General features: G+C 43.3%; 1 protein-coding gene across 4 annotated transcripts in view; it reads right to left on the bottom strand.

The window, feature by feature from the left end:
• Window positions 1-1792: 1792 nt before the first annotated feature.
• The window catches only part of asic1c (acid-sensing (proton-gated) ion channel 1c), a 185840-nt gene continuing 161264 nt past the window's right edge, over window positions 1793-26368 (bottom strand). For 3 of the 4 annotated variants that reach the window (XM_049011189.1, XM_049011190.1, XM_049011187.1), the window contains exons 2-11: window positions 26050-26200; window positions 23408-23535; window positions 14059-14209; window positions 13807-13863; window positions 11081-11234; window positions 10809-10900; window positions 10590-10669; window positions 10068-10139; window positions 7036-7088; window positions 1793-2298 (exon numbers count right to left, since the gene is read on the bottom strand). In XM_049011189.1, the coding sequence (XP_048867146.1) occupies window positions 2220-2298; window positions 7036-7088; window positions 10068-10139; window positions 10590-10669; window positions 10809-10900; window positions 11081-11234; window positions 13807-13863; window positions 14059-14209; window positions 23408-23535; window positions 26050-26200 (1017 nt within the window). In that variant the 3' untranslated portion in view covers window positions 1793-2219. The remainder of the gene's footprint in view (window positions 2299-7035; window positions 7089-10067; window positions 10140-10589; window positions 10670-10808; window positions 10901-11080; window positions 11235-13806; window positions 13864-14058; window positions 14210-23407; window positions 23536-26049; window positions 26201-26368) is intronic. The other variant, XM_049011188.1, reaches the window with a different exon arrangement.

Below are 26368 nucleotides of genomic sequence, written 5' to 3' on the forward strand. Positions count from 1 at the left end.
AGTGATTCAGTAGCAAATTCCATCATTTCTTCAGTCCAGGCCAACTAGTTTAGGACAGCCTTCATTTTTACGACCAAACAAAAAGACCCCATTATATGAATAGCATTTAATGGAATTTTTAATGACAGTTTAATGCCCCGACACCCACGTTTAATTGGTTTATCATTATTACTGTGACTTTCACCCTTTCCCTATCAATGGGCTCTACAAGAACAGAAATGCTGCTATCTTATCACCGAGCGTCCTGGGGTGTAAGACCAGGCAGTCGGCCCGCATGCCAGGAAACAGAGCAGAGCTTACATGTTTACCTGGCATTGAGTGGAAGCGTTTTTATATATAATAAACACCCAGTTTAAAGACTGATTTTCATCCTGGGCCAGATCCATTTCAGGAACACTTCTGTCAGACAGTTGTGTTTACAGTAGAAACAGTAGCCATTTTAAGCTGAACATGATTTTTCTTTTAGTAACTGAGCTGTTCATTACCTGTTTTTGGACTAAACTTCACATTTCTCACAGCAGCACAGCTGGTGGTAACGGCTGGTTATTTCCTGCATTCACAGTGATCGGTGAAGCCCGTTGTGGCCAATCAGATTTACTCCAACGCTGGAAATATGCGCCTTTTTAAGCACATAAGCATTTTAAGTCTTGGCAGCGGCACAAATGTTGCCACCGCATGTGCTAGCGACAGCAGCTATTTATGAAACAAATCAAGGCACCAAACGTGGCTCTTCCGGTCATTGGGAGACTTGAGGTCGTCACCTAGGGATTATTCTTCCTGCAAGGAACTCTGACCCATTTCATGGTACTTGACATGCAGTGCGGTCCCACAGAAAAGGGAAAGATGATGCACAGCGCGTCTTCGCCACACTGCAGCTAGCTTGAGAGAAAGCCGCTGCTCTACCATTTATAACGAGAATGTTATGATGACGTTAATTTTTGGGTGTTTCACTGAGTGCATTGCTACTGTTGCCGCTCTGACAGGACGGGCTTGTGCAAAGCTGTATGCTAAAGGCCCTACGCAGAAACGGGGGACTTATTAAATAAGCTCATCTTACTTTCCAGGACAATCCTCGCATTGCCTGGACATCTGCCACGATTCCCAAGTCCAGTGATCAGTCATATTTAGCGGCCGTATCCCACTACGGTGTAAATACATTAATTCTCATTTTGTAAAAAAGGGTGATCTCTTGCTGTCTGCCAACCTAATCGTGTTTCGTGCAGTCGGACTACAAAAAAACAACTGGATATTTAATACCAGACCACACCCTCATCCAGACCCACGGACTCTGTGCATAAATGCTGATATAGTTCTTTGCTGTAAAGAAAAGAGAAACATCAAAGCCAATTTAAATTGGACTTGAGACCACGCTATCAACATCTCACTCGCAGGAAAGGCCGGTGAAAAGGGAGGACAGACACGGATTCTACTGCAGTGACACGCTGAGGTGACGGCTGCCTCACTCTCAGAGGGATCTTGGTGGGGAGGGATGCTGTCTGCCCTTAAACTGGCATGAGAAGTCGCCCCCCCCAAAAACCCAATCACATCCAAAAAGCTGTAGATGACAGAGAAAAAGCACTTGGACACTACCAACAGATGTAGGCCTGCCCGGATACTCTCCTTCAGGTCCTCTTGTGCTCCTTGAGATGATGCCACCACTGGAAAGCCACTGCGATTCCATTCCTCTTGGCCAACACTTAATTGGGAAGTCCTTACAGGAGCAATTGCCTCGCACTGGATTGTGGGAGAATTGTCCAACCTTGTCTTCCCCATATCTGATCTCTCGCCCCCCCCCCCCCCCCCCAGACTAGTTCAACTAAATGCCGTGTGTGACAGGCTTGTCCATGAAGACAGCTCGATCTGTCCCAGACGTGTGGTACTTCAGTAATAGCAGATGGACTCTCTTTGAAAGACCCCAAGCAGGATAGGGTTTGATGTCTGATTTGCCGGAGTTAAACATAAAGAAACAGAGAGCAGAGAGATGATGCCAGGATATGGCAATTAAACCTGAGTTCTGTTTTGGAAGTTTTTTTTTGTTTATTTGAGTGATATTCTACTTCTATTCAGGCATTTATAGGTTTGCTATTCTTTAAATATTTCCTCCACATTTTTTTTTGTAATAATATATATGTAATTGTCACAGTTTGCTGTCAAACCCCAGTTTTCTCAGACTCCACCCCCCTCTTTATGTTGTCAACAGGCAAACTCCTCAAAGTTGCCTAGAGTCGGGTGACGAGGTAACACGTTCGGCGTGAATCCGAGACTGTCCGAGTGACTCCGGAGTGTGTCACAGGTACTCTGCAAAAGAGAAACGGGGAGCAGGGAAGGGGAAAGGAGGGGTCAAAAGTTCAAACGTGTTAGGGGAGGGGCGATGAGGGAGTGGCAGTGACAGGAGGGCAACAGGAGAGGGCGCCAATGAGTGGGATCAGCAGGGAGTGTCAGGACATGAGCAATGACAGGATTTCGCAGGGGAGAAGAAATGGACGACGTGGCGGGTGGAGGGACGCACCAAGATAGGTGTTATGGATGAACAGGAGACCAAAATGGGGGTGGGGGGGGGGGGGCACAGTGATAAGAGTGCAGGTTATCACATTAAAATAAGTGAGTGTAGCAGAAGAAAGATACAGGAAACATGTGCAGGAACGATGGAGTGTTATCAGCCAAGTTTTGTACAAGTGTGGAGAGGAAGAAAGGAAGAATAATGAAGGAGGAGAAAAGAATGATGAGCATGGTATAATGGCAGGAAGGGAGGAGAGAGAGAGACAGTTTTTAGTCTTGTGCCTTGTACTTGATCTGTACTTAGGTGGATTATAGGTTAATTCACCCACAAGTTTCTTTTTCAAACACTGTGCAGGGTGGCATACAGCAGGTACAACTGTGGTTGTTTCAGTGAATGGTGTCGGGATGCAGAGTGAAAAAAATAAATAAAAAAAAAGAGTCGGCTGGAGATGGCTGCTGGTAGCCTTGCGACGGACAGCTGTATCTGCAGACAGAGGTCCATTTTACGATGCAAACTCATTGCATGCAGGCCTGTGATGACATCACAAAGGAATGCATCTAGCGATGTCATTGGTCGCAGGTTCCATGACAATGGCCTCTTAAAATGGATTTCAGGGCTGCAGGAACTGCTCAGTACAAACAACACAATGCCCACTTTTTCCTCCAAATTAAAGACCATTTATACAGATATATGTCTGTCATCTTTTATCCATTACATTACGAAGCAATTACCTTTGACAACCGATGCACTTAAATATACGCGATGCTCTTTGTAGAGCTTCCTCAGCATTCATCTACTTATATCACACAACTCACCATCTTCCAGGAAAACAAGCTCATCCCAAAGATTGCACTTTCCATTTTGTTACTTCCAGGCTGCAATAATCGTCTTACTGTTAGTGACACCTGAAGACAATACTGCAATTTCCGTACCATTTCACATGCATTTATTTCCTATTTCAATTTTGACAAATACTCCTCAGACGTCCACAAGCATTCAATCCATGTTCATGTAAGCATGAGAGTTATCTGCTGCACCGACTTCAACCTCCTCCTCGTAACATTGAAACCGAGACCCGTGGCAGATCTGACACTCTGAAGTGTCTGACTTTAAAAGAAAGAAGATCCATAATCTCCTATATTATTTAAATTGCTATTCGCATGAGACCTTTCATGGTCTCTGCGTGACATTCCACAGATGTTTCTTGTGAACGTCAGCTCTCGTTCGCAGGAGCAACGGAGTGACACTTCACGATTATTTTACTAAGGTAAACTAGGCCATTGTACGGTATTCCTTATTCACATGGTATTCCGTAAACACTTTGCTTGTGTTTGCATACTAGGTCAAAGAATTAGCTAAGTTAGGGGACTGCAGTTTGTTTGCTATATATTATAAACAGTAAATTAGCATATTCCCACACTCAGCTTTGAAACGCTGATAGCAGAACAAGTCTACCCAATCAAAAGGATCCTAACCTCCCAGAGCAACAATGACCATATATAAGAATAAACAAGTTGAAAATACATATCCTCTCTCCTACCTTTCCGTATTGTGGCCTAGCTTTCAAAAAAGCCTGTGACATTATGTGCGGTTTCTTTATAATTCTTTTTACATGAACCGAGCCAAGGGGGCCAGACAATCTTGCGCATGTGATGCAGGGCACTGTGAGGTCCTCGGTTGGGTGCTGGGCTGGACAGTGTTCTTCGTCTTGTTTGTAAGCTTGACGTCACAGAATGCATCCTATTACCTGTTTCACGGAACTGAATAGCAGTTGTCGTCTTTGCTGTTACTGCTAATTGCGTAAACATGAATCTGTTTCAGTCACAAGCCAAAGAAAGGGCAGCTAGCCAGAGAAAACAGGAGGTTACATCCCAGTGCTGTAACAAATTACTTATAGGCATGCAGTTTATCCCGACACTACATCCCACGACAAGGAAGAAGACACACGTTTCATATTTATGAGTTCTCCGCCAAAGCGCCGATGAGCAATTTCTGAAGTCTGACAGGCAGCAGGAAATGATCGTGCTGACATATCAACCGCACTTTTGGCAAAGCAAGAGAGCGGCTCAAGTGCTCAACACCCCCACCGGTGCCAAAAAAAAATCATCCCAAAACATGGAGTGTTCAAGCACATCCATGTAGTCATCTAGCGTCATCTGTGACAACAATCTGCTCAGGAACAAGATCATGGCTAAAGATCAAATGCCCTGTACTAATGGACTAAAGTCAAGTCAGCTTAAGTTAGTTGGTTTCCAAGTATTGTAAATAAGTTCCATCCAATATTTAGACTGATATTGAAAAATACATGCTGCACACAGATTCCGGATTTAATAGATATGGGTCTATGTACAGTATAAGATGCTTTGGTAACCAGCTTGCTCTCCAGAACACCTTAAATTGTGGACCTAATGCGCACAAGTCACTCTGCTGCCTTGGTCTCTTAGAGAGCTCCTGCCACTGCCCATCAACTGGTTCATAATGAATCCACAGAAGGATAAATGTATCCATAAAAACATACTGGATTTGAACATCCAAGGTAACTTCGGCAATGTGTCTTAGGAGTTTTTCATACTCAGAATACTCCGGAGTCATCGTATCATTTTGCTGTAAAGCTGGTTGTGTTACTGTTGTTACATCGTAGCAATATTATCAAAATTGCTTTTTTCATTTCTTCCCATTTAAGCATTATGAAATTGACACTTTCACATAATGTCATCATCCTGCAACAGGTCTATGATTTTTATAGGAGTCTAACACAGGTTTTAACGATCACGATCCTTGTAACCAATTCTTCCCCTATTAAATAACTGTGTACAGTGCTAAAATGGTCTTTTCTCCATTTACTTAATTACAGCTGATTTTTTTTTTAGGCACTGAAATTTTACTGAAGAAAGAGGGACATGATTGGTGTCAACTGGTCAGGTTTCTTTATGCTAACTCTACACTATAGGCTATGGTCTTCTAGAAATTCAAGTCTGAACAGTCCTAATTAAACATCCAACCAGCCGACCACCTTTTGATCTGTCAGAAAAGCTTACAAAGTACCGGGTCACAGAGAGCCTTGTGCCTGCCCCAGGAAGCCCGGGCTGGATGTGACGGACACCTGGGAAGGGATGCCAGCCAAGTGCATACCTTCGACTATGCAAACTCCACGTGGAGAGCCGAGAGCGGGAATCGCAACCACAACAAAGCCGCTCTGTCAGCTCGGAAGACAAACCAAGCAAACTGACAAAAAAAAATCACAAGTAGGCTAATAATTACATAATCTATTAATTTTGTCTACTTTTAGACAAAAGATGAATAGCCTGAGAACGCTGATGGGGAACGTCTTAAAAAACTCAGAGACAGAACATAGCAACTATAGGAAATATAACCAGCTTTCTTAGTTACTACCTACTGTACAATCAATGGATTTTGAAAAGCTGCAACTTGCAGAAACCTCAAAGGAACCCCAGGGGGGGGGTCCATAAGTACTCCAACATCAAGCAAGCACAGTTAGCTGCATATATTTTTATTCTTTTTGCCCACCTAAATTTTGAAACCTTATCACAGGCATCCTAGAGTCACCTCTAATTTTCCAAAGATATTTTTTATTGTCTTTTAAGCTTTATTCCTCATGTACTATCTTCTCATTTTAGATAAGGGGATGAATAAAAAAGGCTCTCTGAGAAGTGGGGGGAGTGACGGAACAGGATGTGGATGTCCTGTTACCACAGGTGACCTCCGTTACAAACGATCAGTCAGAAACTGGTACGCGGCGGCTTCGGCCTCCCCGAGCACGATTCACTGGGCAATGCAGGAAACCATACACAGTCTACACACAGTAATTAGCAGGTAAAAGGACGGTCTGCATCAGATTCACTGTCCAAAGGCTAACCGCTAACAGAGGCCGCTGTATAAAACACTGCGGCGAGTGAAATTCTAAAAAAACATATTAGAGATCCCTCCCCCACCCCGGAAAGACCATGCATGGGGCTACATGCTTTTTTTCTGGTTTTTCCGGCACGTTCAGCCATTTTCCTCAGTAAAATGTCCTGGTAGGTAATTGCAGAGCTGTATCTTACATCCGAATCGATTTGAGAGGATCTTCATGGCACCGAAATCAGTGGGTATTTTGAAAAACTCGTAGGGAAAAAAAAAACTGTAGGTCTTGAGGTCAAGAGCGTTTAGTTCATTTCTAAGAATGGCTATTTGGAGTGTTTCCCTACGGACCCAAAAGGCAGACACATACAAATTGTATCCAGTCCATTACTTCACGCAGGTCATTAACCAGTGGTCTGCATTCGTGCCTAATTGCGTAAATCCGTTTGGAATCCTTAGCTGTCACTTTTTAAAACTGTGGAGGGGGGGGAAGAAAAAAAATCTAACCTTAAATTTTTATTGTTTATGTTTTTCTCGAGAAAATATCCATCAAAACTGCTCAAACGAAAGGTGTTAGTCAGAGTAAGGGCACGAAATATGGAATATGGGTCCCGGTGGGTCTGAACAGAGAAAGGGGGAGGGGGGGGGGGTCTGTTATCGATGGGGATCACTACCTGGGGGCAAGATTAGGCGTGACACCAGGGCTGCTTGGGTTCTCTGGAAATTCCTGGAATAGACATGATGAAAAGAAAGATGAAGAAGGTGACTGAAATTAAATAGAAATTAAAATAATACAATGCAGAGATTAAGTAAATAACAAGTGCTTTGAAACAAATCATCGTGGTCATTGAGTACAATGGAGCAGTACAGCACTCCAGGACAGGAAGTGGCCTGCTGATCAAGCAGCCTTATTATCTATATACATTAAAACTTAATGAATGAACAAGGCACACGGAGTAATACATGTGAACTCACTACATGTCGTAATCCCCATAGCTAATGCAGGGATAATGATATTAGTTACCGCTAATGAGAATTTTAATTTAATGAGAATCTCTCTTTTCCTGTTAACATGATCAATGGTTGGGAGTAAAAGAGTTAAATTGTTGTTGTTTCCTATTCTTTTAAACTGAGGTCTATAAGAGTGAATTGGCTGTTGCCATTTCTTCTCTTAATTTCCACCACTGATAGTAATAAGCTATGAAGTTTCATGTTTCCAACACATAAGCAATAAATGTGCGTTCGTGTGCTTATATGTGCGTGTAACTGACCAGTTCATTGTAGAATGTTGTATATTATAGAACATGTAAACGCATTTCAAATACACTCACGGATACAATCATGATGGTAAGCATTACTTTTTGAAGGGGCCTAGTGAGAGGGATATCACTCATTTTAAATCATTTGAAAGATTGGCAATCAGCTAGAAGTTTATAACACCTGGCAAAAAAATCATGAATATCTTGCAGTTATGTATTAACTTTCTCCAAAAGTATCTAAGGGTACTAAAGGTGATGTGATGTTTGCCCATGTTAAGAGAAATCCTAGTTAACCCAAAGCAATCCTGAAAGCAGAGTCATATTTAACTACAAATGCCAAAAAGTTCCAAAATTAAGCGAAAAGCTACCAAGTTAATCATATATATATATATATATATATATATATATATTTTTTACTTATTTGCAGAAAAATGTTGAAATTCCACAGGGTATTACAAGCAGACTTATGAGAACATTAAGTTCAGATTTTCTGCTTATCCCATGTCCTGGAGTGCGGTAAAAATGTCAATATGTGGCTATTTGAGGTAGAATGAGATTTGAGTTCACACCAAAATAAAAACTTGGCCAAAGTCAATGCACTGGACCTCCTCTGTGGGATTGATGATCATTAGGGAAAGCAAAACATGAAGATGATTTAACTCTTACTGGAAAGCGACATAAAGCACTGTTAACCTACTGACTTGAGCACGATTTGTACAAATGACTGAATGGTTAGTAGAGCTGACACCAAGATCTCATGACCATATAAAGGAGTATCAATCTCTGCTGCTATCTAAGGTATGAAATATCAGAATGTTCTAGTTCCTACTTAAACTGCAGACTATGGCACCTAGACACAATAAAGCTAAAAATATCCATTACTATCCGAGTTTAACTGCTAAATTTTTGAGAACAGCTGGGAGTTACAATTTATATTTTGAAAGAGAGGTTTGTAACGCTCTCAGTGTCTGGCACATGATACAGCCGTTAAAGTTGTTAGCAAAGCCTGAGATTAGTCAAACTAGATTTTAGAAGTATTACACTGGATCATATTAAAAAAAAAGATCTTGCTTGTTTCCTTTACCCTTTGGCACATAATTGCGATAACCGCTGTGTTCATTTTAAAACACATCAAATGAGAGAGAACATAAGACTGGTTAGGGCATATACTAAGGAACAAAAATAGAAAAATAATAAATCTTGAATTTAAAAAGAAACAAACATGAATCAATCCTCGAAAGTTCACAAAAAAAAAAAAACTGGCACAAATGAAGGCAAAATGCGGAAGTTCACAAAGGACACATGTAAAAAGGATGAATGATTCAGTAATTGTATTGAGCAGTATAGTTCTTGGATTCTACACAGTACAATACAGTGCACTTTGGGGAACTTGTGACTCAGAAGCCGAGACAGGAAACAAAACAACATTACAAAACAACTGCAACAGAATAGCGGCAAGTCCGCTCGGCTACTCCGTCCAGACATACTGCCTGTATAGTTAGGGTTACCAATTCATCATCTTATTTTTGCTCCCAAAGGTTTTAACAACACAAATAATTAAACAGACAAGCACAGCACTTTACTGCAGATATTAAATGCCGGTAAATTACTGTTTTATTCCATCTTCACGTTAGATTCTTCAGTGTCATTCTTTGGATTCCTTGTCGAGCTTTCCAAATGAATGGCATTTAATATATATGCAGTATAGATATATAGTCAAATAACCACCACAAGTAATGGAAGAAAATATCATGCCATCCATTTAGAATCACACGTATCACTTGGTTACAATACATAGCTAGAGGTTTTAGGCGTGTCGTTTAATTGTCTGTTGAATTCACATAGGCTACTTTCCACAGTAAAATGGTTACACACTGGATTTGGGGGATTCAGAGGTTTTTGTGACACGTAATGCACTGGTTTGAGGGGAGGGGGCGTTCTTTCAACAACGTTCTGCCATGTCAGCATCTCAGCCAAACTCCAGGACTGAAGCAACCGTTCATGCAAAAAAATCTTCAGGCAGTATGAGGAACACATGTCTTTTTCAGGACCTCAGCTGCTAGAACCACCGGATCCAGTGGTTCAGCTGTAGACTGAGTCACGCACTGGATTTCTGCGGCCGAATCGTGACTAAGACGGGACCGTCGTTTCTGAAAGAGGAAAGACTTAAAGCCCTTTGTGGGGCAGACTTACAGCCAATTTGGATCTGGAGGCAATTTCAGCTCGCGCGTTGCAAAGTAGAGAGCAAGACAAGCAGATCGAAATCAAATCCGGCTAAGCATTAAACAAACCGCAAGCAGCAGACGTCCTCCCAAGGCAGGGCGACAGCCTTTCACACCCCGCAGTGTGAGAGAAAGACATGGGTTCCCTCAAAGGCAGCATTCACGTTAACAACCAAGCGTTGAGGAGAAAGAGCTCTGGCCGTTGTGGGGGGGGGCGTTAGTTACCAGATTGTCGCTCTGACACCGTCTGGGACGTTTCTTGCGTATGAAGAAACCCAGGACTCTATCTTTAAACACCTGCATAGATTGAAGGGAATGTCAAGACTTAAATATGCAACGTGACCGACATCATCACTACACGTGAATCGGCTCTTTGCGCACCACTCTACACCGACTGAGGATGGTCTGACAAAGAAGTCTGTTGTTGCAAGACACAGTATTGCAGTGGACAAAGGACAAAACAAACTAAAGTCTGCGCAGGACCACTTTCTAATAGCTGAACAGTTAAAACGGACTAACGGTCCCTCTAGCAGTATTCAATTCAAGTTTGCAAGCACAACACCAGTCATACCCTTATCACTTACCATATTCCTAAGCCCTCTTAAAGACCTCTATCACGTGGTAGCCACTGGGTCAGAACACACTGGATTCCAGCACCAAGGAACATCTCCCCATCTCTGCCATTGTTTCTCTTCTTCACTTTCGGTAACATCGCAGGCGAAATGAAAGAGACAAGTCAATACTTGCCTCATACAAGTAGTCAAATATTTCCAGTATTGTCAAGACGCTGGCTCCAATGAACAAGCCCATCTGTCCACCAATGTCACCTGTGCAAGAGAAGTTTCTTCATTAGCAATAATCACTAGACTGTCACAGGGTCCCAAACACCTTTTCCTTAATTATCCAGCATTAGCACAGTTTCCGCTCGGAGCTCAAAGAGACACTTCCGTCAGGAATCTGTCTCACCAAGCAGTCCTGCTACTTCATACGCTTTCTTCTGCTCAATCTTCTCATAGTTGAGAGCCTCAAAGAAGATGTCCAAGACTAATATATTCTCTCTAAAACACAGAAATAAAGTGTTTATTCAGAAAAATCTCCATACCATAGCTAAATGAAACATGTCTATCTTTACCCCATACCTTCCAGCTTATATGAACAGGATACCATCTTGCACGCTGGGGAAGAAGCTGTCTCACAAATATAGTCCCCTGGTTTATCTCGGCACCGTGCACCCTTACCCTATATACTGCTCTGTCTTGTTGAACTTCTTAGCCAAGTATTTAGCCGACGCTTTGCTGGGGATTTTCACCATGGACAGCTCCTTGCCATATCGCGTCATGTTGCAGGGCGTCTCGCATACGCAATAGTTGTTGTCCTTTTCTACAAGGAAATCTGTGAAAACAGGAGGGGGACTTACGATAAACAGAGTTATTATGGAAACCAATTGACTCATGACCGAATGTGGGCCAATAGCTACCGTGGAAAGGCAGATGCGAAAGCCGGCAAATCGAGAAATGAACCGCGCAGTGCGAAACGCAGGAGCAGCACACCGCATACTAACGAAGCGTTTGGCTGGGAATGTGGATCTTCTGGCTTCAAACATGGATCTGTAATCCACTGTAGAATGAGCGCAAGTCTGAAAATTGAACACATTACAATGCATCACGCTAAAACCGACACAAAAGTACCTCGCAAAAACACGGCACCCCCTGGCATAGCTCTAATGGAAGCAAAAAGATGCCGCGGATCTCTTTTGACAGCAGGTGCACAAAAATTAAACATCCAGCCTTCAAGAGATGCGTATGCAGTGTGACGTGCTTGGCTGCTTGGAGGACGACACGGTTGTGTGACAAATGTTAGCATCAGCACAGAATTACAATGACACAATCCTCCCAGCGTGTGCTGAGAGCTTCATTTGTTCCAGTACCAAGATCCGGCAGCAAAACCAAATCAATGACACACATCGAAATGGCATGCAAATGTCAAGGGTCTGCTTCTTGAAAATGAGAAGATCGATTGATTAGGAATAAGAAAAAGGATTGGACAAGGCAAAGCCTCCATCATTCTTGCAGCGATATCAGTATACTGGTTTGGGCTGGGGTTCATTCATGATGTTTATGAAAACTGGTAATAAATGTGCTCTTGCAATGATGTAACACTTAACTAACCCTAACCCTAACTAACCCTAACCCTGACCCTAACTAACCGTAACCCTAACCCTTATTCCAGACAGTGCTGCCAACAAAGGCAACGAAAATAAAATGTGTCCGCACTCATCTTTCCTAGATTCTTATTTGGATATTTATACTCTGAGCGGATTCCTCACACATCATTTGCATAATTTATATGAAAATATTAGCATTTATATAAACATAAAGGGTGGGAGTTTCGAGAAAAATCTTCAGAGACTAACGTATTCAGCGGCTGGCAGGCCGCAGCTTCTCCGTGGCAATGGGTCCCGACAGCAGACAAAAGCCCGAAGATGAAAAGTGAATGACTGTAACGGGGGGGCAGCCATCCCTGCTACCATAACTACTTTTGTTAGACAATATATTGTCCGAAAAAATAATTGTGGCAAATCATATTGCTGTCATTTTAAGACCATTTTATGCCATTGATAAAAAGACACCACGATAGCATAATAATGTAAGTACACCCCTCAAAGAGCAGTGGACTTATAATTCTTCAGAAAATTCAGAAATTGGAATGTCAAAAAGGTAAATATCCCAAATAATTAAAACATGAATAAAAATACACAAACAAAAAATAGATAAAATGGATTCTCCGGCTCTGGTAACAAAAATTGGACTAAATTTGAAACATTTGGCATGGGAGGGTTTAAAGAGTCATTCATCCCTTAACAGGCAATATACTGGCAACGCAGTTTTACAGACACTGCACACAGTGACACAAGCGAACCTCGATTGCTCACTGGCCAGGGGAAAAGTAACAGGAAGTCAGAAAGAAGTCAGACCATTGTACATATGTACCTTTTATACCCTCTATGATCAGAATGGTAGATTTTTATGATTCCTTATGATTATAAAGATAAAAATAAAATATGTTTGTAACTGCAGCACCATATATCCATGCATATTTTGGCATCGATGCTTTACCATTTTGAATTTTTCAGTGTTTTTATATGTATCTTTTTTCATTTGAAATCTAGTTTAATTTTACATTAGTTTCATTAGTTTTTATTATAAATATGTAAATCTATTTAGTTGGTATATATTTTAGTTTTTAGTAATTGTATTTCTAGGGATAGACTTCAAATTGTAAGGCTGGCTAGTACAAAATGTCGCGATGTAAGTGTTACTGGCAATTTCTGTGGCTCAAGTGCGTCGCACGACAGGAAAATGACAAATTACATTACTTTTGCTAAATAGTATTTTAAATGTTAACTGGAAGTATTTGAAATCATTTGATGTTTTTATTTCTGTTGGTTTTGGAAGCAATATAGCTGTAAGTAGTTTAGTTGTAGTTTTTATTATCGTATCTTATTTTGTTTGTTTATGGAAATGTTTTTGTTTGCCGTGGGTCCTGTTAGTACATAGTGTATTGTTAGGTTTTGGTAAAATTCGTATTTATTTTCAGAACATCCATAACACACTTCATAACCGCTGACTTTTAAGAGCAGACACAGCTTCGTGTTTCAGCACTACCCCAGGCCTGACGTCAAAGGACATCCGCACTAGAAAACACGAACATTCAGGACTGCGGACAGTCCGGCACTACGGAGCACATGTGTCTGTGTGAAGTACAAACCGGCCTTCAGCCACACCTACGACACGGAGAGCAGACGAGATGGTAGAAGCAGTGTGATTGGCTAAAATGTTGGGGGTATCCGTTCCTATGTAATGCAACATGGCAATTTCAAGGTTAGAAAAGAATGATTGCGGTTATGTCCATATACTGTCGATAAAATTATCATAAGAAGCCTATTGCAGGGTGGTGGGCTTACCCAGGGCGGGGTCAGCGCAGTCCTTGTACTGCTCGGGCGTGCACACCGAGGAGGTTCCTATGCAGATGAAATGGCAGATCTTCACAAATTTTTGAAGCAGATGCAACGCTTCACTGTTGGCAAGAACATTTACTTTCTCGCAATCTCTGCGCGAGTCCAACGCCGCTCCCCCCGCAAAGACCCCACACATTTTAAGAGGCAGGTGATCAGCTAAGGAGCCATGCCTCATCCATCGGCGTGTCCATGCGTTACCTGGCATGTGGACCATGCGGCAGTTGCAGTTCTCCACCAGGTAGCGCGTCTCGCAGTCGATGCGGCAGGCCGTGATGCTGTACGTCGAGAAGAACTCGGAGTCCATGGCCGTCGACTTGCAGTCTCCCCAGGGAGGGGGCAGGTACTGAAGCTGACATAAAGGACAGCGATCCATTCAGGTCCAGCATCGCTGGAGGTTCTGAAGTTCAGCCCAGCAGAAATCAAACTCTACACTATTAGCAGGAGACACACTTTGTGTTGCTCTACTGAGTCCTGCACAGTGAGCTTATCTTAGCGCTAAAAACATACTTTATACTACTACCCTTATGTTCTCACCATATAGCTCAGGGCTTTCATGCAATGTTTCCTTATATAACATAAAATTATTTATTTCTCTTTCACTATTACAGGTTTTTCATCAGAATTAATGAATAGTAAAGAAGACTTAAGATTTTTAATGAACAGAATGACAATGTCACCTTAGGTACAGGAAAGGATTCAAAGGATTTCATGACCAGCAAACGAAAAAAAAAAAAAAATGATGTTTTGAAAGAGTGCAGTTATTTGGCTGCTGAGCTCACAGAAAAGCCACAAGCAGAGACCATGCACAGGGTCACAGATGTCAGACGACTCCTGAGGAGGAAGCAGAGAATCATGGGGAATGAAGACATCCTGAAGAAAAGCATGACATCAAACGGGACAGCAGGGCAAAGGGAGCTTTAAAACCAACCCTTATAAATTGCTTTGTACAAAAGCCAGTAGAGAACAATTTATAAAGACACAACTGATTAAATTACGCTCTCCTGATCCTTTAATGACGAGCAAAACTCGTCATTAAAAGCTCTTTAACAAATTATATTGTCTACAGCTACTGCTAATGAGTAAAACATCAATATAGAGGAATGAGGAAATTTACTAGCAGTTCACTTTCAACCTATAAACAGTAGATGTTCTCCGTATATGTGATGACCTCCAGCGGACATAGTATGTTCCACTACAGTGCAGCGCTTATGCCGTAAAAAACGACATCTAATTATGGGATATATTGCATAATATTTAACTGCCAATGTTTTACATCCTTTGGACATGAATTTTCATAATCTGTTTCCAATTAATTTTATATAATTGAATTTCATAATGTTAGACTAAACAGGTGGACAGGGCTAAATTTCCAATGCAAAATTAAACGAATAAAATTGTTAGCTAAGGCAATATTAAGATAGGATCGTTTAACCAGCAGAGACCATTTGTGCTAGACTGAAAATATGTACGAACTATCTACATCTCACTGGCTAAACTGTGACTTAGGCTCATGCACATTAATATTAGTATCGTTAAATCAAATATGAGCTTTAATTATGCGTCAGGGTCGCAGAGAATGGCCAAAGTCATGAATCACAGAAAGTCGTTGTGGAAAATGTTCACTAGACTAGAAAAGCATCTCTAACATAGTAAAGAAAGAACTTTCCAGTGAAACATCCTCCAGGGTCACCACTGTAAAATAATAAAAATATCCTGTTTGTTCTGGATCAGGCCCAGGCTGGCCAGATGCCCTGCACTGTGATCAGTACAGTCCGTATCACTTTCCCGGAACCCGAGTGAAAGATGTTTACAGCATTTACAGAGCTCCTTGCTCTCCATTAGTCCGCACATTCTGTACGATAGCAGCTTGTGAGGCTCTGATTGTGCTGAAGTTTTTTAAAACCTTTTCGCTGCCTTGTCATGCAAATGTATCCAGAATCATAGGGATTCTGGGTGGATCCAATCTACAAATCACTGAAAGAGCCCATTATCGACTCCACCAAGCACGGTTTCAGCTGCCTGGGAATATATTTTTGGGGGAAAAAGTTAGCTGTTCAACTAACGATGAATTATTTATATAACTGATGAATTATTTATGTTAAGGTACAACCTCTAACGAATTCTTAGTCATAGTTGAGTGGCAGACGAACTATTTGAGTTTACAGGACACCTAAAATAGTTACGGATTATTCTATCTACCGTCCAGTCCTGGACCTAGTCACGAGGGTAATCAAACTAGTCAAATGGAAACAATGGCAGTCATCTGGCAATACAATAAAATTACCTGACATTTCTCAAAAAAATCAAGAAAAGCAAAGTCAGGGATGCAATCATTGTATAGCAACTGTAAATTTAGTCTGTATATTAATATTTTCATGCACAGTCATTAAAATTTTTACAGCTATACTGTTAGGTTTCCCCCTCTCTCTCGCTCTCTCACACACAGAGGTCTTTCTGAGGAATCTCCATTCAGTTCTGTGGGGAAAACTGTAATCCCAATTATGCTTAACCATAAGTAAACAAACAAAATACATGATTTTTGGCATTTTTAGTTTTTTGATTGCATTCACAAAATTTTATTTAATTGAGCTTTGGTCCCCACGAGGTCAAAATTACAGGTTATCATTACATTGTGGTAAAACACACCACAGACACAGACCGCTCACAGACACAGACCGCTCACAGACACAGACCGCTCACAGACACAGACTAATATGGCCTTGCAGGAAACGTGTCATGTGACTCCTTTGTCTATCTGGCTCGGTCCCAGAACTGCCGCATCTTTTCAAGTATTGCGTAACACTGACCAAGGTGTTCTGGGGCACCTTCGACCACGGACCGGGTCGCTTTCAGATTTCATTCCGTACACTGACTGGCCGGCCAGGCGTCTGATCCACAAACGTGGAAAATTAATTACAGAAAACGGAGAAAAGGGGTCAAGACAATAAAACATCCTTATTGCAATTGCTGAAATAGAAAATGTATGAAATTGATATCAGCTGAATATATCTCACAGCGAAGTTGAAATATAGCTGCCTTACATAATGCGAAATAAGCCTCGTAGAATCCAAATGTCATAAAGCGACACTAACTTTATTATACCATATATTTACTTCGACTTATTCTGTCACATTCACTAAAGTATAAGTGCTTCCGCAAATGTCTTTATCGGTCGAACCGGATAAAAAAAAATTACAGAGACATTCATGACTGCCATACCACGTGTTTTACAACAGAGCCGCCAACTGTACCTTAACTGCAGAGCTGCACCCATTTTAAAAGGAGATAGAGTGACTGCAGCCAATACAAAGATTCTTAGAAAACGCCCATTAAAGTTGCGGCCCAACAGATGAATGGAACAACAGACCGAAAGCAGTGACTGGGAGCCAGAGGCTCCGAGTCCAGAATAGATGCCTGTATCCTTAGAGGGCTCCCTGTCTACGGAAACATACAAAACAACAATGCAGAGAGTCTCTTTCTCCCTATGGGAATCTATACCGATCAAAGCAATTCCCAGAGCAGCTGCATATTAATGCTGTCAGTATTTCAGTAACGGGCAAGACCGACTAGCCCATCCCACAGAGAGCTGTACTGCAATATGTATGCATGCACGTATAGATGCACAGCCCTTAAGCACTGAAACAAGAAGCCACTTCTCACAGGTTACATCCCACCTACTCACCGCCTGCCATCCGCTGTCTATTATACCGTATGTCATATGGCTCAGAGAAAGAAAAGTAAAGAAATGTAACCGGTGTGATCGCAATGCTGAGAAAAAGAACTGAAGGGTACGAGACACACAGGGGTCTGACGGAGGTAGACAGCTGAGTCAACATTGCTGTGGAGCGACGGCAATGTTGCTGGGGGTTAGGGACTGACGATGCACCCTGGTGGGAGGGGAGGGGACACGATGGCCGATGACTGTGGGTGACGGAATGGGGGGTCCACGGGAAGTCGGACGGAGTGCAGCCACAGACGGAACAGCGGCCTGGGAGCAAGATGGAGCCGAGGCAGGGTCTGGAGGCATGCGGTGAGACCCGGCTGTCCGGAATACGCTACCCGCTGTTCTTGTGTGGAAACGAACGTCTGGAACCCCGGGGCGACCCCGAAGCCCAGCTCGTGAACAAACGGCGGCTCGGACTGGGAGTGAATCTGCACCCGCACGCCGGCCTCGTAGGACGTTTCGTCTAGGGGGGCGGGAAGATGAGCGAACATTTTCCATGTCAACGCAGGCAAAGGTGGCAGACAGAGAGAGGGACGCAGCAGGAAGTGGGCGGGGGTGGGGGGGGGGGGGGCGCTACGCCCCCTCCCCTTGGTGCCATGCCCAGTCCGGAGCATCCATCACGCGTCTCCGGGTTCTCCTCGGCTTTGCTGTAAGCCAACTGACGAGAAACAAACCCCAAAATCAGACAAGACAGTTACTCAAGTCTTTAATCCACTAATGCGCCTTTGGGAAACGGATTCAAGCAGGTGATTTTTTTTTTAATTTAGCAACTAAATGCAGTGAAGAGGCAGACTCCTGCAGATTCTACTGCCACCCTGCACGGAGGAAAAGGACATCCAGTGAAGTCTCAGAAAGTTCCTGGAGAGAGACGTCGCTGTAATAAATACATGGAAGCTCCTGCAGAAGGAGAAGCTCCTGCAGATTCTGTAGACCGTCTCTGAGATATGATGGGAAAGAGATGCAAAAGGTTGGGGGACAGAAATGGCACTGGGGGGCAAGAAGAGGCAATCGCAATGATTACTGAATGAGCCACAAACCAAATATTGGCTTGTAAGGGGATTCAAACCCAGGCAGGTGTCAATAAGAAGAATGCAAGCAGCTCTTCAGAAGGACGATTACTCCATCTGTCTGTTTAGGTTAAACGATTTGTAAGACTTGGTGTTTGCTTAATCAACAACTGTGCACATCGTAGATGTTAATTGTTTACATCTGCTACTCAATAGTAATGGCACATCAAAAATGATATCCATACACCATCATGTGTCTCTCTTTGCTAACTTATTCCCTTCAACAACAACTGAAAAAAATAATGCTGGAAAATAGAAGAAACAATTTTGCATTTCTCGCTCAGTTTAGACAGCAAATTTAGAATTTCATTCAGCCATTTTCCTGTCAAATAACGTTTATTGTAACTGCACGACAATAATCTTCCTTGTTGAAAATTTAAGTAATTACTCCCTGGCACTGATGCATTTTGCGTAAAAAAAAATGCAATGATTAAAAGACAGACTTTCTATGTAACTAAATTGTAGGTCTATGCTGCAGGCACTACACACAGAGATTAAGAAGTAACGCAAGCACATCTACACCAAACAAACTAAATCTTCCTCATACTGAAGCGGTTGGCTCCGGTTCTGTATATCGATAAAATATAAGATGTTTAAGTTATTAAAGGGTGCCGACAAACCTGACAGAAGTGGCTTGAGAAAAAAAAAGAACAATCCATCCATATTCCAACCGGTTATCCGGATCAGGGGGACGGGGAGCCTGAAACCAATCCCAGGCGGCACAGGGCAGCAGGCTGGGAGGGATGGAGGAACCTCCAGACATCGCAGGTCACAATCACACAATCATACTCTACAGAACGCCAGTCAGCTAAACAGTAGGTGTCTGGGCTGTGGCAGGAGCTCTGAGACCCCCCCCGCCCCCCCCCTCACAATTAGTGAGACAAATGACATTCTCATGAAACGTAACACACCTGCCTGCAGGTGCCTGCATCTCAGCCTCTGTGTTCATATAGCTGGAAATGAGTAAAGATGGATTTTAAAGATTCAGTAGCCAACATATCGCTTTGGACAAACATTAAGAAAAATGTTCTGTCGTGTGGCTTCTGTCAAGGGGATAAGACGACGCAGCAGCGTACCCAGAAAAATCACTGAAATGTACAGCTGGGGCGTGTTTTCTATCATTCCCGTTCATTCATATATGCAGTCGTAACATAAAGCCAAGTAAAAATAAAGAATTATTATAATCACTACGTGTAACATTCATTTAAACAGCTGTACAACTGGAATAAGAAATGCAACAAGTGCAAAAAAAAATCTGCTGATGTATGACATGCATATGACTAAAATAACCCTTAATTAAAGATTATGCTCAGAGCTGTTACAGTTATTAGCCAATATGAAGCATATTTTTATTTTAAAAAAGTGCTGCTTCTAGTAACGAGTAATGACTGGTTTAGGATATATTTGCTGTGAAAAAAATAAGTGTCTGATTAAGCGTTATACTTGCACTTTATAGCACAAAGCACAAACACAATTGTTCTTCCTTTCTAATTAAAAAGAATCCCATTAATAACCTTTGTGTAATTTTAAGGATCTGCTGCTGACAGCTAATTTTATTTCTGCCAGAGATGGTGCGAAGCCTGGATCCAGCCGGAGGGCAAAGCGTTTGCCTGGCACTGGCACTGGCACTGCCACTGGCACGCACTCCGCACTGGCGCCGCTGACCCACCCGATGGGACACCCACAGATGTGTGAAAACGCCACCGCATCCGGCCTGATCACACCCAGCAAAGTACAGTAACAGCACCTGCATCGGCCAGAAAAACGATCACATACAGTGACCTCACCGTCAGGACAATTTCACTGCAATTCATTAATAATAATGTGACAGCACAAAATTTTAAAAATGCCACCATAAGATATTTCTGTGCGAATGGTTAATAGTTTCCTAATTACTTTTCAAGGCGATACACGTGCCCTGTAACGCAACCTAATTTCCAATGACATTTGAAATGTATAAGCATGCTTACAAAAGCAACAGGAAGAATGTAAGCCTCCTAATTTAAATATTTACAGTACGTATCACAATAGGAACTAAAAGTCTGTGTTCATGCGAAGGACCCTGTGACATTTCATACAGCTGTTCCCTGTCCGAGTTGCCAATCATCTACACGCTAATGTCTCTGAAGCTACAGCACACGAGTCATGTAGACCGAAGCATGTCGGCGTTAAATTTAATATGCGGTACGTATCCACTGAGCGATGTGACAGAGATTCTGGCTAATTAGCTTATTAATCAGCCACTCTAAGGTAGCATGATGAAACATGGCTGGAGCTGTAATGCGTTTAATTGCCAAGTACAGAGCAGTGAATGTTTATCGCGCAGTTGGCTGTGTGAAGGTATTTAAAATTTGATTTATTTGGCCCTCAGCCATAATTTTTCCAAGTAAAGTTGATTTTACTTCAAGTCTGCTGTAAAGAGGCGTTTTTTTCCCCATTACAAAATGGTTAAATGAATACCGGAATTTCTTTATCATTCAGATTATACTGCCTGTTTTTTTCTCTATGATTGCTGGGGTCTGGGAGACAAAGTTAATGAAGACCATCAAGCCCATTAACCATAATTAAAATTTAAACGACTCGCTCTTAATGAAAGAGCCCTTGCAAGTTTGCGTTAGAAAATACTTGGTGAACAAACAAGAGCAGACAAAGGATTCGTTTGCAAGCTGAGGTACAGTCCCTGCGAACCGAAACCACAGCTACGAACAGCGGCCCTGGCAGCGTCGCACAGCGAGGCCCAAGCGCATTAACGAGAATAACACTCTCAGAGAACACGGACAGTACAGGTCGTTTTCTCACACTGGCGCCCTGAAGACCGGAAATGCAGCCCACAGCTCCCTTAATGATTAAATAAAAACCCAGCACTCGTTTTACAGGCCTCAATACCGCTACGTGGGCTCGGCCTCCGTTTACCTTATAAAAGTCAAACTCCAGATCTCATCCAGGAAGTCTTGATCATACATATATATATTTTTTTTTAAAATGACTGCCGCTCTGCCTCGGATTACAATCACAGCTCCCAAGAGTGCCCATTACTCTTGCGTATCTCAGTTTCCTTGAGGTTTAGACAGCTGTACTGTTCTAGTTAACAATGGTCATGACGATTTAGGCCACGCCCCACCGCCGTGGGCGCATTGTAATGGAGGGGACGCTGTAATCGAAGGCTGCAGTTCTAACTCCGGCGATTCTGAGAATTACATCGCAGGTGCAGCAAACTCATTAGCGGTAAAGAATGTCACCTTCATAAATATGGCCTCCAAACTGAATTAGTACTTAAATCGCTTTGCCGCCCAGTGTCAGCTGTGGAGCGGCAACATTTTCTAAGCTTCCACAGGGTTTGACCCTGGGTGCGTTTGATGCTTCTTTCGTGGGAAAAAGCACCTTGAAAAAAGGTACTGAAGACAACAGAGAAAGAGTCCTTGAGTTTATATGTGCCTCAGTCAGCCGTATATAATGAATTGTCACAGTAACCACACAAAATAACGGTAACGAATGCAGCCCTGCGGTGTGCAAATGACCAGGAACATCTTTGACACAGCAGTCAGCTGAGACACACTGGCTGACCCCATCTCCGGGGGGGTGGCCAAACGATGGCGGCACAGATTCAGACCAGGGTGGGAAAAAAAGGGCTTCATTAGCAAAGCAGCCAAGTGACTAGATTTCCCATAATGCATCTTGGCTGGCAGTCCCTGGTGGGAACTGTCTGTCAATCTCTCTCTGCACCAACATGCGGCGGATTCTCATCTCCCATTCAGCAAAAAATCCAGAAGAGATTCTCTTAGGAGTGAAGCTGTTTCGAGAGTTAAATGGTTTTGAAAACAATGAGTAACCAGATACATTAATTCCTATTACTTTGCTGTCACAAAGGACTACTATATAATCGGTACACCCAGTGGCTGATGTACAAACCAATGCACCCCCTTTCCCTGCTTCCCCGCAGCTGTCTGCTCGTCCTTGGTGTCCACGCGTGAGTCGAATGAGATGCCTCCACACACCAGAGCAGCGAAGTGCATGAACAGAGCTTTCAAAACCAGTATGGAGCCTCCGGCTCCTGAATGAAAATAAAACACAACTGTTTCAAAGTGGTTGCCCGATCTACAGAAGACATGTCATCAAAGGGGTTTGAGGGAGCCCGGGCTACTCCTTAATTAGGGTGACATCTTAGGGGCGGAAGACTGATATTAATACCCACTTGACTTTCTCATACAGCCTAATTAATGTCGGGATGATTTTTAAGGTGGCTTGCGCTATTTTCTGCATCACATTTTAATTGCTGATCGCTGTTGTCTAAGTCCGCGGGTCCGATGGGCCAAATGAAAAGACGGCAACATGTCTTTGTGGATCTGGATGATCTGCTGCAGGGAAAGGAAACGACTGGGAGAAAAGCTGCGGTTTGGGCTGTTCACATCTCATCGAGCGGAAGTGTGCAAGACCAGCAGCTCGACGGGAGCCCCCCACTGCCGAGCGGCTGAGGCCCTAAGCATCAGCATTCTGATCTGCCGTAATGCTACGTGTTTGAACGAGGGCGGCTTTGCCTCAGGGCTTAATAAGCTGCACGTTTCCATTGCGTGAGACTGTGAAGCAGATGGGGTGGGGGGCGGGGGGGGGGGGGTGCATCAAATTTCCTTTATGATGTGACAGAAACAAGTGGCAGGAGTCAAAAAAGGTGGGTGTATGGGGGGGGGGGTTATAGACACACAGGGCTAGAGGGTGGCAACGACGGCGGGGGGGGGGGGGCGAGCTGAGAATATAGTACCCGTTGCTGTTGACATGAGACAAATGTCTGAAAGCCTGGAGCCACACCGAATCCCAGCTGGTCTATGAAGGGGGGCTCGTCCTGGCTGTGGATCTGAACCTTGATGCCTGCTTCGTAGGAGGTCTCATCTGTGGAGACAGCACCACCAGAGAACATGACTGCAGGCCTCCGGCACGGTGCTGGGCTCCTCCGGACACATCAGCTGGACATTCACCCAAAACACACCATTATTACCACACTGAGTTAAATCATCGAATTTATGGTCAAGCACGGTTTCATCCTCTTTCTTTTTTCCCTCATCATCCATTTCATCATGCCTCTTATGTTGGCGGAGGCTAATTGGCTGGAAAGCTCTCTTTTTTTGATCTTACGAGCCTCTCCGTAGCACGTAGACTGGGAAGCATGGCATTTAAGGACGGGGACCTGATGCGTTACAGTTCGCGGTGTACAGAAATGAACAGAGCACTTTATAAGCAACTTCAGAAGGAAGAACCAGCAGAAAGAAAATCATATATGAAATTAAAGTAGATCCAACAATAAACTCAAGTTAAAGTCTAACCCTTAATTCCTTCGCCATGGTTCCGGGCTCCCAGGGGGGATGCAGAGCTCCTTTGGGAACATATCCTGCTTACGCCGTGACACTCATGCACGCCTCCTCAAATGCCGCACGTCAGTTACGCTGCAGACCCCCGTCCCCGATGGCGGCGTGGTCTCCCAAGCTGAAAGCGAGCCCCCCCACCACAGCCGCTCTCGCTCTTTAAGAGCGAGTAAAGCCCAACGCTGCACCTCGCCTCAGCCAAGGAGTACAGCGCTCTGCCATACGTGTTTACATCTCCGATTACACCAAGCAACCCTTTCGGATATAATGCAGTCTTATGCTTTAGGAGCTTTTTCATTAAGTTTTCAGTACTTGATAATGTTAAATATATGAAAACACATACACATCTTAAATAAACAGCCCCAGGTTCACAAAGTCCCATGATTTAATCACTTAAGTAAGACTATCTGAAATAACACACAAATTAAAACATTAATGCAAAGTAATATAAATTCAAAGTAAATCACTGTCAAACAGGAAGTTGCAGCTGCTATTTAAGGAACTTTGTTTGTTTCTCCTTGGATATTATGGGGAGACGCAACGGTTCCTGCCCAGAAAGTGAAAGTAGATGAAGTGTCTGCATAAGCTTAGTCAGCAATCTGCATATTTGGTCAGACAGGAAGAAAACACTGAAGGAAAAGAAAAAAAGTAACAAGTTTCAATTGTCTCCAAATAAAAAAACCAAATTACGTCCCCCTTACATTTTCAGAGCATGCATTCTGTTCGCCTTCCCAATGAAGGAGAAAATTACAATGCAGAATGGCTCCGAGACTTTAAAACTCATTAAGACTGTGAATAACTGTAACGCGGTGAATGTTTCATAAGGTAAGATAAGATGCATGTTGCAGTGTTTGGCTGTGTCTGCCAACGAAACGGAGAGAAACCGCTTCGTCTTGGCGCTCTGGGGAAAGCGTGACGAAGGGCCGCCAGGCACGAGCGAGTGAGCGGCTTTCACGTCCGCGGATAAGCCTCGACACCCTGTGAGTGTCCCCGGGCGGCACTGCAGTACCCCAGCAGCGCTTCGCCATCTTGCCTCCTACTTTAAAACAGTGGCGATACACGGCTGAGCATGAGCAAACTCGCCAACAGCTGAACAAGCAAAAACTTTGCAGAAAGCAGCAGAAAAGGCATAGAAGACTGAAAGACGACTGAAAGAAGACTGTCCACGGAGCCAGTGTGTGCTACAGAGGAGTCTGCCACCTGGGAGTGAAACACCTCACCAACTGCAAGTTTACATGAGCGTTTAAGCTTCAGGCGGGGGCTGCTTTACGGGAACTTGCATCAGACATGGGGACAGAAGTCCTCAGAGAGAGGTCAGTTATCTCGTGGATAGCTATGAGGATATGAAGAATGTGCCTGTCCGTAATAAATAAATGTGCTTTACAAAACCCATACATTTCTACAAAAATAGATTTCAGAATGATAGTGTCTGCAAGATTAATGTCATGTTTGTAAATTCATGGCTTTAATCCGAATGGAATTGGAAGCCATCGGGATTCTCTGCACTTTCATTTCCAGGTGTGCGTGCACTACTCTCCGAGGCGTTACACAGGAGATATGTGCTGGCCCAAACACACAAGAGGGTCTGAGGATGCCTCTTACTGTGGCTGTCCTGGATGCCCGGCTGGATGGGTTATCTGGGAGGCCAACTCATGGGTGCTCTTGGGAGTTTTACGCAAAAATGTTCTGAGGACAGAATGAAACATGATTGCTTCAGAGAGATAACCAATAAGATTGTGAAGGAGGTGGGACCAAGATATCTGATTGGTTGGTCCTGCCTCCTCTAGTCGCTTGGATCCACCTCCTCTACAATCTTATTGGTTGTCTGTCTGAACCAATCATTTTTTGCTCTGCCCTCAGCACATTTTTGCGCAAGATAAACTCCTATGAGCCAAACTGGACCTTTGGAGGGACTGTCTAGGTAAGCTGAGATCTACAATTCCTGACTGAACCTTCTCATACTTTGCTGCAGGACTGGGAAGGACAGGGCATTTGGGGTGGGCTTGCTAATGAGGGATGGGGGTCAAGAGATTCTCGATCTTACCTGTCTCCCCCCAGACGGGCAGGTACTCATCCTGCTGGATGTCCAGCATGATCTCCAGCCCGTTGCCGGTGCCCCCCTTTAGCGTCGTCAGCAGAGGGTTGCCGTCCTTCCCAGAGTTAAAGGTGTAACATTTCCCATATCGTGTGTAGATCTGAGGAAGACACACATTTGCAGTACGGTATTAAGATGGGGAGGCAACAACTATAGTTACCTGCAGTTCTGAGCAAAGCTGATTTCATGGGCAATCTCTAAACAATGAGAATGTGCTTTATCTGCCGGGCCGAAGCCATAAAACAGCAATTTGTAATTCACACATTTA

This window comes from Brienomyrus brachyistius, chromosome 4 (assembly GCF_023856365.1).
Source record: "Brienomyrus brachyistius isolate T26 chromosome 4, BBRACH_0.4, whole genome shotgun sequence".
Taxonomy (NCBI): Eukaryota; Metazoa; Chordata; class Actinopteri; order Osteoglossiformes; family Mormyridae; genus Brienomyrus; species Brienomyrus brachyistius.